Source organism: Plectropomus leopardus, chromosome 1, assembly GCF_008729295.1.
Source record: "Plectropomus leopardus isolate mb chromosome 1, YSFRI_Pleo_2.0, whole genome shotgun sequence".
Classification (NCBI taxonomy): Eukaryota; Metazoa; Chordata; class Actinopteri; order Perciformes; family Serranidae; genus Plectropomus; species Plectropomus leopardus.
The window spans coordinates 27,328,060-27,345,526 of NC_056463.1; the positions used below are offsets into that span (position 1 = coordinate 27,328,060).

A 17,467-nucleotide genomic window follows, 5' to 3' on the forward strand; every position below is an offset into this window, starting at 1 on the left:
TTTTTTAAAAGAATGACTGGACTTTGTTTTAAGAGTTGTTGAGAAATGATGAGCTAAATGTACAAATGTGAACTTTGTAAGCAGCGAGTAAGAGGTTTCTGCAACTTTATATGTACCAACACTCACATTTAGGTCCACTAACATTGATATCCATGTTATGATTTGTATCTAATGAAATGATCTCAAGAATTTTTCTAGATGATTTAGCGCAGGATACACTGAGTCAGGCTTTACATCCAAGGACTAGAAAGCAAACAGCTTTGTCTGTGTACTTCCTTTCATGTAAAATGAGCGACAGCAGAATATTAACTGAGACATACTGTGGATTCCCTTCAGGCAGCTCTGAGCACACCTGGTTTTAACTTATATTTCCCAGAAATATGACAGAAAGTAGCAATCTTTGTCCGAAGCGGCTGCAGGCAAGACTGCATATTTCTCTAAAAAATAAAGAAGGGACCAGTATTTTGGCAATATCAGAATGATCCATAAAAGTCAAATACAGTTTATTCGTCAGGGGGAGCATGTAGTTCATGTCGGTGTTCTAAAAAAAAACAGTTCCTCTGACATTTAATTTAGAAACCAGCAGGCTACAAGTGCACTCGGACACCCTGACATGATACAGCATGACTGGCATAATCTATAAAAACTTAACTGAACAATAACGATGACGCAACTGGAACACAAAATTTAGGTGAGTGATTTATGATGCATGCCAACAAACTCACATAAATATTCCCACCCAAAAACACGCAGCCTCTGCGTTTCTATTTTTGAACATTTGGGGGAAAGTTTCAAACATTAGGATAAATTTCATAGTCACCATACTGAACAAGCATAAGCGTGCTAATACCACAAGATGGATCAACATGAAACAGAGATAATGATGACTGAAATCTGAAAAAACGGAAAGTGAAAATGAATGGGAAGAAAATCCTGATATGAAACGTGAAATAACATCCACACAAAGTTGTTGACTTAAAGGGAAAACCCTCAAAAAAAGCGGTGCGTAAAAGAGCTGATGGAAGGTTTTTTTGAGCTGCGTTAGCCATTTCCCAAATATATAATTCATATTTCCATCAGGTTTCATTTAAAAGAGTTTGGAGAAACTTTTTTTTATAGCCAAGCTTCCAATAAAGATTTTGGACTGACATCTCTGCATCTTCTGATAAATAAACTGCTCTTAAACACAGCACTGGGCCGCATTCACCCTTATCAACACATCATCCTCTTTTGAATGTGCTGCTCCTAAAAGCCTGGATTCTCTATTTGTTTCTGCAAGTCATGATGTGTCTTCCATAAATATCTAAGAGTTTTACTTACTGCACCTGTTATTCAATAACGGCCAGAAAAGAAATCACTTTTAATCAGAGATTTATTGCCCAAAGTGTTGCTGATGTTTCTCTGTTGTACACTTTGTTCATTTTAAGTCAGTTTGGTTTACAAAAGCACAGAGTTCAATTCTGTCCTTGAAAGATGAAAGTAACAAATTATTATACAACACACTTTGTGAAGAGACACACGCTCACACTCACACGGGGCACTCAGTTAGCTGACGAGTCTTCTGGATCTCCTGGCTGCATCCTAACTGCTCTCTGCCCCTGAGGCGTCCACTCCCTCTCTACACCGGGTGGAGGATCCACTCTCCACTCTGCAACAGTCTTTTCCCCTCAGTGCCGACTCATAAAGTCAAGGTCCACGCAACACTTCAACACAGTCTACCTCTTCAACCTGTACACAAATAGGCTGCAGCTGTCCTGATGTACTTCTTTAGATGCTTTTATGAGTCTTCTGCAATGATTATGATGCAGAATCAATTTTTACAGTCTATACAATTTTATTGCTGTATGTTGGCAATTGTTGTTAGATGCCATGAATAAAAGCAGCAGTTTGAAGTCCTAAAAGTCTCTTGGAATTTGCAGCACAACATGTGACGGGAGCTTGTTCGGCTCTCAAGCATTTTAGTATTTTCCCAAGTCAAAAAAGTTAAAAGTAAAAAAAGCAATTTAAAAGTGCAAACATTCAGCAAATATGGTAGATTATAATGCCTCATTTTCATTAGGATATAGCAGCACACCATAGGTTTACAATAAAGCATGAGTCATAATGCAGAATCTGCGTAATATAGAAATAAAGCAATACACCTAATTTTAATATCCAATCAACTGACTGGAATTGATAAAATAGTGCAAAATTTTGTACTCATCGGCAAATACTTAAGATCTTAAATATTTTGTCTGTTCATAAAGATCTGAGCTGAATTTCTATTCTGTCTAAAAGACAGTAAAAATCATTATTTTTGAATTGCCCTGGCCTGTTAGGTAATGATAAAGCTCATGTGATTGGTTTACCTATGTAAACATGACAGCTGACTCCAGCAGGAGGGGCAGGTGATAAAAGCAGGCGAAGCTGTTGTGTTTAAGCCAGACCGACCATGGAAGCACTGAGGTCCCACAGCTTCTTGGCTGCAGCATCATCCAGGGCCTGCGGGGCCGGCGTTTTGGGTGCACAGTCACTGTATGATGGAAGACAGGACACAGCAGGAGAAGATCGCTAGAAGTCCGATACAATGTGCTTATAATGTAATCTGATGAAGCTTGTGTGATTAACCATTTACCATGAAATAAATCATTATTTTATTGTCATTCTCTGCCATTGAATAATGGACAGAGAAAAGGCGTGCAAAGTGGACTGAAATCCAACTGCAAATATTAACTCAGTTAAAGTTAATCCTCACAGTCCGATGAGTTTTATTGTGTACATGCCTGTAGTAGAGGCCGCTGACATTGGCCTGGCTCTCGTCCACAGCACAGTAGATGGAGGTCTGAGCTCCTTCCCAGGGACTTTTGATCATCAAGACAAATGGCACGGCGACGATCCTCTGCCACAGAGCTAAAGAGGGGAACAAGTGGCGGCCTAACTCTGTGCGGATGACTCCAGGGTGAAGACTGTACACTGTCACACCAGTGTCTTTGAGAGGGATCCATCAAATCAAATGTTAGTTACAGTACATGAAACATCATAGGACTATTAACACACGAAAGAAAATGATCAACACAAGAGCACTAAGGCGACTATGAACTAAAACATCTGAAAAGACAATTGTACAACATCTGAATTAATGTTAATTTAAGAAACTATGACAATGTGAGGTGATTATTCCCTGTCAACAGCCCATCTGATATATAATAACACATTTTAGTGATTTTTGAACAGTGTCGTATTAATGGGACACAGTATGATTGGACTCTACCTTTCAGTCTGGCAGCCAGTTCTCTGCAGAAGAGCACATTGGCCAGCTTGCTTTGGCGGTAGCTCTCTTGACGCTTGTAGTCTTTATCGAGGTTGATGTCATCAAAGTGTATACGGCCTGCAAGAAACAATCCAGTGTAGTGTTTAAGCAGAGATTTCATTTTGAAATCCAGAAACCATCATGAAGTTTTGTCTGTTGCAACTGAACAAAGTTTAAAATCACTTTGTGGAGAAAAACTGACACAATTTTAACCATGAGGTGGATTTGATGCACCATAATGTCAAAATTTCCCATTTTTACCTTTCTCATGCGCCAGACTGGAGACGATGACAACACGACTTGGAGCTGACTTCTTCAGCAGGTCCAGAAGACAGTTGGTGAGGAGAAAATGTCCCAGGTGGTTGACACCAAACTGCATTTCAAAGCCATCCTTAGTCTTCCACTTAGGACACATCATGATACCTAGAAATCAACAAATGCACTAATATGGAATAAAACGTGTTTACAATCAGGTGATTCAGGTCACTTTTTCGTTGGGGGAGGATGAGTCTAACAAATACAGCCAGGTCAATTCAAACCACAAAAATTAGCTGCTCAAATGAAACACACACTTTTATTTAACTGATTTTTGATCCTGTAAAGTGTTCAGCTGTGATATGATATTTAAACATGCTCCACCACAGGCAAATCGTCAATATGCCTTTATGTCATGGTATCTATTTTCTCATATGTATAGTGTTTGTGATTATTTCATTAATGCTCCTGCTGTGACGTATATTCACTGCTCCTTATTGAGAAGGAGAGAACCACTGCAAAATACCTGCATTGTTGATGAGGATGTCCAGACGCGTCTCATTCTCCTGGACATCTTTGGCCAGATCCCTGACAGACTGCAGTGAGGACAGGTCCAGTTTCTTCACCACCACATTGCCGTTTCCGCTCTGCTGTCGGATCTCATCAGCTGCAATGCGGGCTCTGGTCATGTCTCTGCAGGCTAGGATCACTCTGGCTCCTTGACAAAAATAAGAAACAGCGTCAATATATTCAAGATACAACAGTAAAATTGAAAGTAGTATTGAATTAGTTGTCAAGGTAGAAGTCAATTTAGGTAAATCCAAAGCTGCTCTATAGATAATACCAAAGTGTTGCACAAAAAGGACACAAAAGAAGAACAAACAACACTTATGGAAAGTAATGGTCCAACCTCGCTTGGCCATGTCCAGGGCCGTCTCCTTCCCAATGCCAGTGTTGGCTCCAGTGATCAGGACTGTTTTCCCATCCAGCCTGACCTTGCTCCGACACACTCCCCCAGCCAACCACCTGCGCAAGGCCAGTAAGCCTGCCCCTGACGGAAAAAGAGGTGTTGATTTTATTGAAAAAAAAAACAAAACAAACATCTTAATTAATGTCAAATACAGCCTTGCTATGGTTGTCATTTTATATTTTCAATTTCTATACTATTGTGTTATTTCTTGGTCCTTTTTATTATGACATAAAGATCTGTCTGGAAAAGAAAATTCCCTTGCAGAAAAAAATAAGATGCTTCATGATTTCAGATATGGTTTGTGATTCAAAGAGATTAGGGTTATTTGTGCATTTATGACACACTGAAATTATCTTGTGACTTGTGAAACATTTTGCTAAGCTATTTAAGGTATCCTGACAGTGCTAGATATTCACAAGCTGAACAGCAGCCAAAATTGATCATAACAGAACAAATGTGATACAAATCTGCCTGAATAATGTGTTACATTAAATACACCATTACTTGCATGGATTAACTTCCCTTACACAGCAAAAGAAAAGGACAGAGGTGCAAAAACGTAACATACACATATCTTTATGATGAAATAATTAATTTACCTGCAACAAAAACAGCAGTCAGACCGGTCGCGTGCTTCTCCACAAAGTCCCTGACTGCCTCTGCGTAGTTTTGCATATTTTAGTCTGTTAATTATTAACCAACTCAAAAGCCTAAAGGCTAAAATTTAAAATAATACCGTTTAAAATAATAATCTGATTCACTGGATAAAACGTCAAATGCTGTCAAAACTTGTAATGTTCAAAAAGGTGTTCCCCATTTAGTTTCAGTAGTGCGCGGAAGTGGGGGGCGTGGCCTGCACGACGAGGATTTTCAAAATAAGACTCGAGTTTAACGTGTACCCTCTGTTATGGAAACTGTTGTATGACAACTAGTGCGCTAGAATAAACAAAGGGCTCTGGACATAACTTGCTTTTTTGCGCTTCTGTTAAATTGAAGATAACCTTTGATGTGGAGATAAAGATCTGTTAATGTCAGACTCTCACACACAGGTTTGATCATTTATTACAGGCCCAAACAGAGCCGAGCAGCTACCTGTGCACCTTTCACACGCCCAGCAAAACACACCCAACTGTACAATGCAGCTTGCTGACTCATCTACTGTGCTAATATTTGTGAGAGTTCAATGTTTCTGAGGCGCCGTTCTTTAAATGCCACATCAGCAGAAAAATAAAACAAATATATTTGCCTTCTGATTGCCAAAAATGGCCCTGGTTATTTAGTTTCTATGTATTCATCTGTTATTATTATTATTATCATTATTATTACTGCTGTTGTTGGTAATTTTTTCTTATTATTTTATTTGAATTCATTTTTATCCAAATAAGGACATTTTAAAGAAGGGCTTTTGATTTTATTTTTGACAGACTGGCTGATCAAATGTGCCAAAACAACACCAGTAGAACTGGGTGCACCTATTCAAGTATTCTACCTGAATACACTTTGAAGGTATTTGTACTTTACTTCAGTATTTCAGTTCTGTGCTAATTTATTCCTATATCATACTGCCTCCATAACTGATGGAAAAATTCTACTTTTTCCACTCCAATTACTGACCTGTTATATTCATAAAACTTTTCAAATTAAGACTTAATGCAAAACATATAGGCCTAGTCATTTTCATTAAAAAAACAGAAAAAGGCTATTGTATAGACTACATAAGCTCCACCCGAACTAGGTGCAGGACTAAAATGCTGCTTACATGTTAATGTATCAATAAAGGGTCCAATGATACAAAAATAAAACACCGAAAGTAGGCATACTGCATTTAATATTTATTTTGCTTTATTATCATTTTATATATTTGTTAAAGAGATTTTGAATGTAGAACTTTTGTGATAGTTTAAATTATCTGAATACTTCTTTCACCACTGAAAATCACATACCTCATACATGGCCCTTTGATATTTTTTATTTTTGTTTTTCCCCCTGAAACTTTTTTTTGTTTGTCTTGTTTTGGTACGAGCAAAAATAATGGGTGGGCTGGATTACTTATAAATATTGGGCATTTATTTTGAAACCCAAACGTCATCACGGTTTGTATTGGAGCGCTGTCATTGCCTGAGATCTCATTGTAGATTTTGCGCCTTTAACGTGTTTAAAAATAGAGTGTCTCACATTAATAGGTTCATGTCTGCCTTAATTGATGACATTTGACGTTTAGTAACATTGGGCTAATTTTTTACCAAAAGATAAACAAAGCTGCCCCGGAAGCTCTTCGTGCGCGTGCCACGTCAGAGCTACAAACGCGTTGTCCTCCCTGCTGCAGTCTGAGCAGCCGTCCACAGTTTCCTCTGGCTGTCATCATGCTGTGTCTGGGACTGAGCTGTTTGCTGCTTCATGTGTTTGCGGTGTTTGGGACTGAGCTCACATTTGAGCTCCCTGACAACGACAAGCAATGTTTCTACGAGGAACTAGAGAAAGACGTGAAGTTTGAAATAGATTTTCAGGTAAGTTCAGCTGAAAACTTCATCACTTCTGCTGTACGTGTTTACAAGGTGCTGCCAAAGTTTCTTCTGCACCTGGTAATGTGCTAGTTAAGTGGTGTCTGTCTGTTGTTCTTGGAAAAGAAGAAAAAGCACAGTTATAATTCTTCATTATTTGAAAATGCATCTGTTTGTTTGGTGGTGACCTTTTTTTTTTTTTTTTTTTAACTCAAATGACACCCTTCTTTATTTGTTGTTAAATAACACAATTAAATTTAGGAAACTTGGTAAAAAAGTTTTCTTATCTGAAGTTACCTGCCTAACTTGTTTGCTGCATAACCAGTGTGAGTCAGCTTACCTTTTTACAATCCATATGTTACAACAAAACAACATATAATGTTACATCCACTTTTCCATGCCTATCTTCTGTCATCTACACGTTTTTAATTTGTGTTTTCTCTTCTTGTAGGTCATCGCAGGGGGCAACTATGATGTGGACTGCTTTGTCACTGATCCTCAAGACAGTGTCCTGTATAATGAGAAGAAGAAGCAGTATGACAGCTTCTCCCACACCACAGCCATGAAGGGAGTCTACAAGGTCTGCTTTAGCAATGAGTTCTCCACTTTTACACATAAAACAGTTTACCTGGACTTCCGCCACGGAGACGAGACCCCTCTCATGCAGAGCATGAATGGAGCTACAGCACTGACTCAGGTAAGTGTGAGAAACTAGTGTACCACTATGCTTGAGGAACATGGTGTTCAGAATCTGGAGTGAAAAGTCTTCAGAAAAGCTGTAGTGAAAACACTTTTAAAGGGCCATCTTTGGCTGTCTCTGGGCTGCTCCAGTTTACGAGTGGGTATATGTGAATTTATGCGTATTGTAAAGTGTCACTTAAATATGTTTTGCCTCCAAGTTATGGCTAGGCATTTGTTTTCATCCCGTTGCTTTGTTGGGGAATCTGTTTTGTCTCATGTCTCAATATTAAAACATTTGCAAGTCCGTCCTATAGGGGAGGCATATAGAAGAAATACCGGGAGAAAAGAAGGAAAATGCAGCCCATGAACACATTCAAGATATAAACCAGAATAAAGAGACACTGTAGCAAGCACATTATTTACCAATAGTGTTGCTTAGTAATTTAGGCTAACTAATCAGCTGTTATGATAATAGGAAGTGCAGCAAAACCTTTGCTGTTCCATTATTGTTTAGGTAAGTTTCAGAGGTGGGACAGTTTATTTAAAGTCCAATAGATGGAGCTAGAGCAGGTCTTATGTAAGATGAGATATAACTGTGTCTATCCTGAGGGATGTGGCTGCAGAGCATTTGCAATATAAAGAGTGCAAATATAATAAGAGGGCAAATATAACAGTCTAAGATAAAAAGTATTACTGCAAATATTATATTAACTATGACTGAATCTTATTTGCATGTCTGTCGATGCACTCTCCTTACCTCAAACCACCTGAAACACTCAGGTGTGTTTGGAGGGTCAGTCTGTGTCAGAACACAGAGCAAAACTCAGATTCTCATCAGCCCACATCAATAGTTCTTGCTTTACTGTATCCAGGATGGTGTATTGTATACAGTATGCATGTTTTTTGGACTTGTGGGGAAAAGTATTAAGTTGAAGTGAATCTCTTGGAGAAACAGTTCAGTTTTTTGAAGTGGGTTGTAAAGGGTACTTATCCATCGACAGTATATTACATACAGTAGATGTCAGTCGGCATGCACCCAGTTTAGAGGAGCAGGCTGGAGTCTGGCAGAGAAGCTAAGCAGTCATTATTTTGCTCTCTTCAAAGCCAGACTCCATTAAGAAAAACAGTGATTTAACATCTCTGGCCACAGAAGCTGCTCATCTACCACTGTCTTGATCAGCTGTTTTGTTGGTGTTATTGTGTGACTTTGGCATTTAAAGGGGTTAGTTTTTATCCAAAAGTCACACAATAACACTAACTAACTTGGCGAAGCAGCAGACGACCAGCAGCTCCTGTGGTCAGCGACTTGAAATGACTGTTTTTGTCAATGGAGTCTGGTGGCTTTGAAAAGAGCACAGATGGGGAGCTGAAGTTGTTAAAAGCTGTCCATTGGAATAGGCTGTCTGACAGAAAGGTAAAGCTGTGAAAATACTCTCACTATGGCAGTTACACCGATAATAACATTTTTAGGTGGCTAAAATATGTTTTGTTGCTGTTTTATGCTGGACTCCAGCCCGCTTCTCCAAACTGGGGACATGCTGACTGACATGCACCGTCTTTATTACACTGCATGGATAAGTACCCCATACCACCCCACTTCAAAAAGTCTGAACTATCCCTTTAAGGAGCAGTTTGGATAATATAATTAAATGTTTGCATATGTTCAACTCACCTTCCACTGTATGTTTCTCCCCAGGCCGTTTCTGTGCTCTTGATTAATTCATGTTGATTTTTCCACTTCCAGTTGGAGTCATCTTGCGTCTCCATTCACGAGATCCTGAAGGTGGTGGCTGACTCGCAGACGTGGTACAGGCTAAGAGAGGCACACGACCGCACAAAGGCCGAGCATCTCCTTGAGCGGGTGACCTACTGGTCCATAGGAGAAACCGTCCTGCTGTTTGTCATCGGCGTCGGTCAAGTCATGTTGCTCAAGAGCTTCTTCAGTGAGAAGAAAGGCACCGTGGCGGTTTCCACTTAAAACTGGTAGTCTTGATGTGCCCTCAGGTGGAACCTTGTCAATGTGAACACACAAGTGCTTCAGATTAGCACACATCTTGTAGTATTTTCAGCAAACCTTTCTGTTAAAGGGATAGTTTTTACGTTTTCCTTCCTACCAAGTGTCAAACTTGTGAATGCCTTCTTCGTGTGTGTTGTTTAGTTTTCAACACGCTGAATTGAGAGGAAACAACACTCGACAGGGTGTTGCACGGATTATTTATTGTATTTTTATGGTACAACATAAAGCAGGTCTAGTTTGATGAATGATCTGAATTGTATCACAATAGGTCCATCATGGATTTTCATCTGGATGCTCTGATTACATGAGATGTTGTGGCGCATCAGTTGTTTCTGAATGTTAGTTGTAATTGTTTTATGGCGTGTGTTATGTTATAAACTTAATTTATGAGTGAAACATTGTTGTAAAGAGGTGCTAAAGAGCTCTGTGTCCTTAATGTCCCCATGCCTCTCAAAAAAGTGCCTTAAGAAATCTTTTTTTTTCTTTTCCTACCAAGTTGAACGTTTACAGTTTGAATTTGTCTGTCGAGTACCATCCTGTTGTTAATGACTGATTCGATTATAAGTTTTTGTTTTTATGTTATACATTTGGGTGTGATTACAGGAACATTGTTATGCAACCAATTGTTATTCACTAAGAAAGTTATTCTTGCAGCCCTATATGTTTATCTATCTCTTTATTATTTGTAACACCTGTCAACAGATTTCAATAAATTTTGGTGGAGAGTAATTTTTGATGAAAAAGCAAATCCAATTTCTTAATATTGTCAGACTATAAATTTCATATTGGGCCTTTTTGGTATTTTCTGGCAGTATGTAAACTATAAATACCTGTCAGTCAAACATTTGGGAGCTATAATGCTGTGTACTCCGCTATTCATTTTTCACATGGGTTTTTTTATTACATGCAAGGGAGATTTTTGTCTCTAGATGAGCATGTCTTTTCCTACTTTTCCAATATATTTACATTTCTAATGTACAGCAGTATGCAGGGGTGGAAATAAACGTAATAGGCTTTATTTAAGAACAGTATGGTATTTGTACTTACCATTTTCTGCTACTTTATACTTAAACTCCTCCATTATTGATGGAAATATTGTAGTTTTACTGCATTATTTGTGATAGTTTAAGTTAATTTGCAGATTAATAATGCAAAAAGAAAATCAGCAAATAAATTGTTTTTGCCCTGCAGAAATGCCTTCTTTTGGCAGATTTTTGGACAACGAAGGTCAGCAAAGCCATTGAGACAAATTTGAGCGCAGCATTTATGCACTTATATCCTCAGGTCTTTTCAGCTTTATTGCCCCTTTTTAAAACATTTGTTAGACAAGTAATCGAATGTCATGAGTTACATTACTTTGATGAAGTAATTAAAATAGTTATGTGGCATTTCATTTTTTAATAGGGTAACTAATCTGTAACCTTTTACATTTCAAAAGTAACCTTCCAAACACCGATTGTGGGCCATTCTTCATAATGAGTACTTTTACTGTTGATACTTCGAGTAGCCTATATTTAGCTTGGCTACTTTTCTTCTTAGTCATAAATTACCTTTTGAATGCATTAAATTAACTTTATTAATATTGCTACTTATACGGAAGTAAATTAAAGGAGTATTTCTTTCACCACTGACGGTGAGGAAAAAGCATGAATACATTCATTTTTTTAAAAAAAGAGCACCAAACAGCAGAAAAGAGAAAGAGGAAGTGTTGAGGTAAGATTTACTCCAGAGCTTCCTTATAATACATCCATCCTCTTGTGCACTACCTTATCTGTGTAGCTAGCGAGCATACTCTACTCTGATTGGTCCAAAGTCGGCTCTAATGGCCAATCAGAGTAAAGCGTGCTCTATCCACGCTGACGTGTAGGTTTCCTGCCTCCGTCGTCACGGCTTTACCGGGCTCTACCTGCGTGTCATTCATAAGAAAAGACGGTGCTGTGTAAGGGGCATTTACAGTCACTGTAATTATTTCACCGTAAACATGGCGGGTTACCTTAAAGCTCTGACGACCGTGTCCAGATGTGCGGCCGCTGCGCTGTCGCCAAACCCCGCGGTGCTCTCACCGGCCGCCGTCTGCCAGCACCAGCTGCAACAGAGGAACTGTAAGTCATCCGTCGACTAAAACCAAAACTTTGAGTCAAAATGTTTTACTGCTGTGTGAAGTCTCAGCGAGGTTCACCATAGTAATGTGGTCATCTGACTGTGTTACCTACAGTATGGACAGAGTGAGTGCTTTGTGAATGAGTAGTGGAATAGTAGGTGGCAGTAGGTGGCAGTGGGTACAAAGTCGATGTTACTGATTGGCAGCTATCTATCGATCACTTAACTATCGTGAAATTATACAGTCCACAGTCCAAAACTCTTTTCCTGTTGCACCTAATTACAGTGTATCAAAAAGAACTGACAGAAAGTTGTAACTAGTTGTAACTGTGTTTGAAATCTATTTTTAAAAAGCAAAATGCTGAATACTAAACAAATTGTGAAGAGTGGAAGAGTAGTTTGTTGTGTAAATCTCATAGTTGAGAGCATTGCTGTATTCACCCCAGAGCAGATTTGAATAATAGTTTATAACAGCAGCTGCCTGGTGCACCTCTGTCTTGGCATGGGAGTCCACGTGCGTGTCGGGTACAAAAAGGGCTTGACTGGTAATAACTGCTATCATATAATCCCAAGGTCACATTAACTGGAAAGGTTGGACTGTCTCAGTAAGAATGGAGACTGTGTAACTCAGTAGTGAAGGGGATATAAAACCAGCTGCAGGTGTGTTGTACACTGGGATTTCAGTTTGCTGGGACAGTCACACATCAGCCAAAATGAACTCAACAACTAAGAAGTGTAATACAATGCTGTGAATTCAGTCTAAAGCAATGAAGACGTATGAATTATGACAGTTTGAAAGTGACCATCCTGCTAAATGACAGGGAAAGTTGTATTTTCCAACTTGGACTCTATTTCCTTTTTGTTTCCCTTGTTCTTGTCATCCCTACAGAAAAAAAACATCTAAAAAAGAGTAAGATCCCTTTTGTTTAACCAGAAACAATCCTGAAATCGTCATCGCCAATTCCACCAGACTCCATATAAATAACAGTCATTTTAGTGAGTATAGAGCCAGCATATTTTCAAATCTAATTTGTTCATTTAATGGTTTATTTCAACCAAAACAGAGTGTGTTATTGTTGGAGCAGTGGAAAGACAAACCTCGATGGTTTTTCTGAGTGTTATTGAAATTTAAATAACACTCAGAAATTTAAAAAAAGTATATCTCTGCAGGGATCCTTCCCATAAAGTTGTTAAGACACTCATCAGAATAATAATCTGAACATGTCAGTGGCAAAAACAAGCCCATTTAGAGGATGTAAAAACATGTGAAAACAGGATCCTGGTTGAAAAATACCCAAGTTACCCTTTAAACAGAAAAAACTTCTAAGCAGCAGCCTCTAGTATCGTCTTCAGTGTCTTCATCCACCAGCAGCTTTAAAACATGATAGTTACTAAAACTATACTTTTCAGATGCCACAAAGCGCATCAAGGTGGACCAGCCGGTGGTGGAGATGGATGGAGACGAGATGACTCGCATCATATGGGAGTTCATCAAAGAGAAGGTAAGATGAACAGAGACATTCAGATAAAGGGTTAATAATCAAAGCTTTCACTGTACAAAAAAGACTGTAGGTAGCCTTTATTTATGAGCAAATTTGAGGATTTTCATATTAAGGTTTAAAATGGGTTGTAACCCTCAGAGACATTGTGTGTTTGTGTGTTTGTTTGTGTGTGTGTGTGTGTGCGCGTGTGTGTGTGTGTGTGTTATTGCTTTTGCTGTGCAGTGTTGTGCACATGCAAATAACACATCAACATTATGTACACGTGCAGCTCATCCTGTCCAATGTTGATGTTGAGCTGAAGTACTACGACCTGGGTCTGCCCTACCGTGACCAGACAGATGACCAGGTCACCATTGACTCTGCTCTGGCAACTAAAAAGTACAATGTGGCTGTGAAGTGTGCCACCATCACACCTGACGAGGCTCGAGTGGAGGGTAAGTTTGACTTAAAAAATAAATTTAAATTTTAAGCTAAATGTGCGGTCTGTACTATGTATCCTAGATTGGATAGAATTTATACAGCAAATCAGACAGTTTCTAGCCTTATAAAATGTTTGCCACCATTAGTAATAAAACAAATTATATGTGTGTGAGTAAGTTAGTAAAAATACATGTAATGATACTTTAATTTAGTTTTTTTTATGAGATAGTTTCTGAAGTGTTCTGGAGCATTGCTTTGGGTATTTCAATGGCAAAAGCTTTCAGTGGGCTATATATGTCCCCCCCCCCCCCCCGTTTAAGCTAAAGAAGATGTGGAAGAGTCCTAATGGAACCATCAGGAACATCTTGGGTGGCACAGTTTTCCGCGAGCCAATCCTTTGTAAAAACATCCCTCGTCTCGTTCCCGGTTGGACACAGCCCATAACAATTGGCAGACATGCTTTTGGCGATCAGGTAAGAAACGCAAGTGTGTGTTAGGCTCTTTAAAAAAAGATGCATCCAAACTGACAGAGTAGCAATCTAACAGCCCAGGTTTGATGTTTAATCTCACAGTACAGGGCCACAGACTTTGTTGTTGACCAACCTGGCAAGTTCAAGATGGTGTTTGCTCCAGCTGACGGAAGCAAGCAGAAAGAGTGGGAGGTGTACGACTTTCCCTCAGGAGGCTGTGGGATGGGAATGTACAACACTGATGAGGTAACAAAGCGTTTGTTTTGACATTTATTTAATGGAATAAGATAGAACTCAGTATTTATAGACAGGTCAAGCTAATTTGTCAGAAAACTATTTCTTTTATGTAGTCTGTTTTTGGATGCAGTGTTCTGTGATGTGATTTATTATGTTTAAAATCTTAACCTTATTATAATCATTTCTTTGCACAGTCCATCAGTGGATTTGCTCACAGCTGCTTCCAGTATGCCATCCAGAAAAGGTGGCCTCTGTACATGAGCACCAAGAACACCATCCTCAAGGCCTACGACGGACGCTTCAAAGACATTTTCCAGGACATCTTCGAGGCGTAGGTTTCTGAGCAATTGAGGATCCAGACCTAATGCACTGGATTGTTTTATTACATTGCACAAGGAATATAGATTTATATGATTTCTTGGGTATTTTAAAACCTGGACCCTATTTTCCCAGGTTTTTGTGTCTAAGCCACTAATAGGAACAACAGCTTAAAACTGGTCATGTATGAATGGTAAACAAGGCTGCTATGTAACCACTCAGGGCATTCCTGCACCGTTATTTTATGTCCACTAAAGTGACAGTTTTTGCCTTTGACAGGCTCAGCTGATTATTGTAACTCCGCTATTCCCTGGCTCTATACATGCTAAAATTACTGTTCATTTAAAGGGGTCTGGTGGGTTTTGCGATTGCCATTTTTGGGGCTGGTTCTGATTAAACAAAAAGTATCTTACTCTTTAACAAAACGTTTATCTCTTTAAGGATAATTTCCATAGTGTTGTCAGACACTTAATAAAAATCTGAAAAAAACATTTACAAAGTGGTTACATTGCAACCCTGATGCTCCAGCACTGGACCAAAAAATTGTTGTCTCAATAAGTTGCTTAGAAACAAAAAACATGGAAAAATAGTGTCCAGGGTGAAAAATGGCAAAGCTGACTCACCACAATTTTTGGCGGTGAAACCAGAGGAAAAAACAATGCACAGTCTCCAATTTAACTGTATAATGGCCAAGCCAGTTAACTTACCAGTCACTGTTAAGGAGACATTTCATGATTCATTCATTTTCAGGAAGTACAAGCCAGAGTTTGACAAGCTGAAGATCTGGTATGAACACCGTCTCATTGACGACATGGTGGCTCAGGTCCTGAAGTCTTCTGGAGGATTTGTTTGGGCCTGCAAGAATTATGATGGAGACGTGCAGTCAGACATCCTGGCTCAGGGTTAGTGCACTTTAATTTGATTATGGATAGCCAGTTGTTGCTTTGCCCTGCTTGCTCAGCAAAGGCCACACAATCACAATGTCACATTATTCACATCGGAACTGCGTCTCATGTTTCGTGCACGAGCTTATTTTTCGTGATTGGATTGCCTCCTGATGGCAGGTTTGTGTGTGTGTTGCGTCCAGGTTTTGGTTCTCTTGGTCTCATGACATCAGTGCTAGTGTGTCCTGATGGAAAGACTATCGAGGCTGAAGCTGCACATGGCACCGTCACCAGGCACTACCGTGAACACCAGAGGGTAAGAGCCACCAGGTCACACCGCTGGGACTGTTTTTACTGAAGGTCTCACTCTGGGCAGGGACTTGTTGTAAGGTCTGAGCTTAGATTTAGTTTTAGGATAAGCGTTTCAGTTGAAGTTATGATTTTCCACTTACATTACAAACATTCTCTAAATGTTTAAAGCTGGTGAAAAGATGTCCAACATGAAAATGTACACATATTTTTAGATGATTGAAGTGCACTGAAATACTTAAATATACTACTCTGTTGTTGTTGTTGTTGTTGTTGTTTTGAATAGTTAAATGCAAGTGTTAATAGAGTCACTACAAGTAAGTGCAATTTCAATCAGTTTGACTTTTGTGATTTTCAGCTACAAGCAAGTAGCATGTGTTTGAAAAGCATAACACATTTTTGGTGATCCATGTTATTAATAGTAAATCTCATTATGCTGTCAGACTAGACTCACCATTTTATGACTTAATTTACTCGGGGAATTAATACAGTAGAACTGGCAGAGATACGAAAGACTGTGTCCACAGTAGCATCAATGCACCACTGTAACACGCCTAAACTGTGTCCCTGCTCTTTAGGGAAGACCAACCAGTACCAACCCCATCGCAAGCATCTTTGCCTGGACCAGAGGACTGGAGCACAGAGGCAAACTGGACGGAAATCCTGATTTGATCAAGTATTATATCTGTTTTTTTTTTTTTATTGTCACTTACTCATATGACACATGTCTACATAATTTTACATTGTAATAATTTGTCACTCTGTATTATCGCTTTCCAGGTTCTCCCAGACATTAGAACAAGTCTGTGTGGCAACTGTGGAAAACGGCGTGATGACCAAGGACCTCGCAGGCTGCATCCATGGCTTGGCCAAGTGAGTTTACATTTTTAGCTTCCCCAGTCATTTTAAGTGTGTGTCTTTTTATTATTATTTTTTTCCCCTGACGTTTCAGCATTGGGAGAGATTATGTAACTTCTTACAAATGTAACCCCTGCACTTTGATCTTGCAGCTGCAAGCTGAACGAACATTATGTCAACACATCGGACTTCCTGGATGCCATCAAGACCAACTTGGACAAAGCTCTTAGAAAATAAGGACCAAATGAAAGACACCCTTGCCAATGGACTTACCCTGTTTTTAGCTCATTTTTACCCTACATTTGTATGAATCTTTGTATACAATTTCGAAGGAATTGAGTTTGCTATTTTCAGTGCCAATTTTTGTATTTGTATGGCTCACTGACACATACATGTGTCCATGTTCCTCAGTTTTGTATTGCACAATTGAGTGATTTTAATGTATGAATTAATATTAATGCTAATGTTAACTTATAAGGGCCATCTTACAGAATTTTCAGTCTTTCATATTTAATTACAATGTATATTCAGGGAAAACTGTGTATAAACACAGACAAAAATGCTAACCACTTAATAACATGCATTGTATGGAGTTGCCTTTTCTGCGTGGCATTTTGTTCTTATCCTCTGCAGCAGTTCTGCTCTGTGTTGTTAAC

At 39.0% G+C, this 17,467-nt stretch overlaps 3 protein-coding genes across 3 annotated transcripts; 2 read left to right on the forward strand and 1 right to left on the reverse strand.

The window, feature by feature from the left end:
- Positions 1 to 1,354: 1,354 nt before the first annotated feature.
- On the reverse strand, positions 1,355 to 5,580 carry si:ch211-107o10.3 (uncharacterized protein LOC407663 homolog). Its single transcript, XM_042511877.1, has 7 exons — positions 5,114 to 5,580; positions 4,455 to 4,595; positions 4,071 to 4,262; positions 3,551 to 3,712; positions 3,251 to 3,367; positions 2,763 to 2,967; positions 1,355 to 2,512 (listed from the first exon to the last, which is right to left on the reverse strand). Exons 1-7 carry the CDS (start codon positions 5,187 to 5,189, stop codon positions 2,416 to 2,418), a joined length of 990 nt encoding a protein of 329 aa, XP_042367811.1. The 5' UTR covers positions 5,190 to 5,580; the 3' UTR covers positions 1,355 to 2,415.
- An 897-nt stretch (positions 5,581 to 6,477) lies between these two features.
- On the forward strand, positions 6,478 to 10,442 carry tmed3 (transmembrane p24 trafficking protein 3). The gene is made up of 3 exons (XM_042512001.1): positions 6,478 to 7,021; positions 7,467 to 7,712; positions 9,441 to 10,442. Exons 1-3 carry the CDS (start codon positions 6,878 to 6,880, stop codon positions 9,672 to 9,674), a joined length of 624 nt encoding a protein of 207 aa, XP_042367935.1. The 5' UTR covers positions 6,478 to 6,877; the 3' UTR covers positions 9,675 to 10,442.
- Positions 10,443 to 11,600: 1,158 nt separating this feature from the next.
- LOC121961704 (isocitrate dehydrogenase [NADP], mitochondrial-like) lies at positions 11,601 to 17,403 on the forward strand. Its single transcript, XM_042511796.1, has 11 exons — positions 11,601 to 11,815; positions 13,224 to 13,315; positions 13,584 to 13,749; positions 14,048 to 14,208; positions 14,308 to 14,451; positions 14,637 to 14,773; positions 15,511 to 15,662; positions 15,848 to 15,960; positions 16,532 to 16,629; positions 16,734 to 16,826; positions 16,964 to 17,403. Exons 1-11 carry the CDS (start codon positions 11,695 to 11,697, stop codon positions 17,046 to 17,048), a joined length of 1,362 nt encoding a protein of 453 aa, XP_042367730.1. The 5' UTR covers positions 11,601 to 11,694; the 3' UTR covers positions 17,049 to 17,403.
- Positions 17,404 to 17,467: the final 64 nt, after the last annotated feature.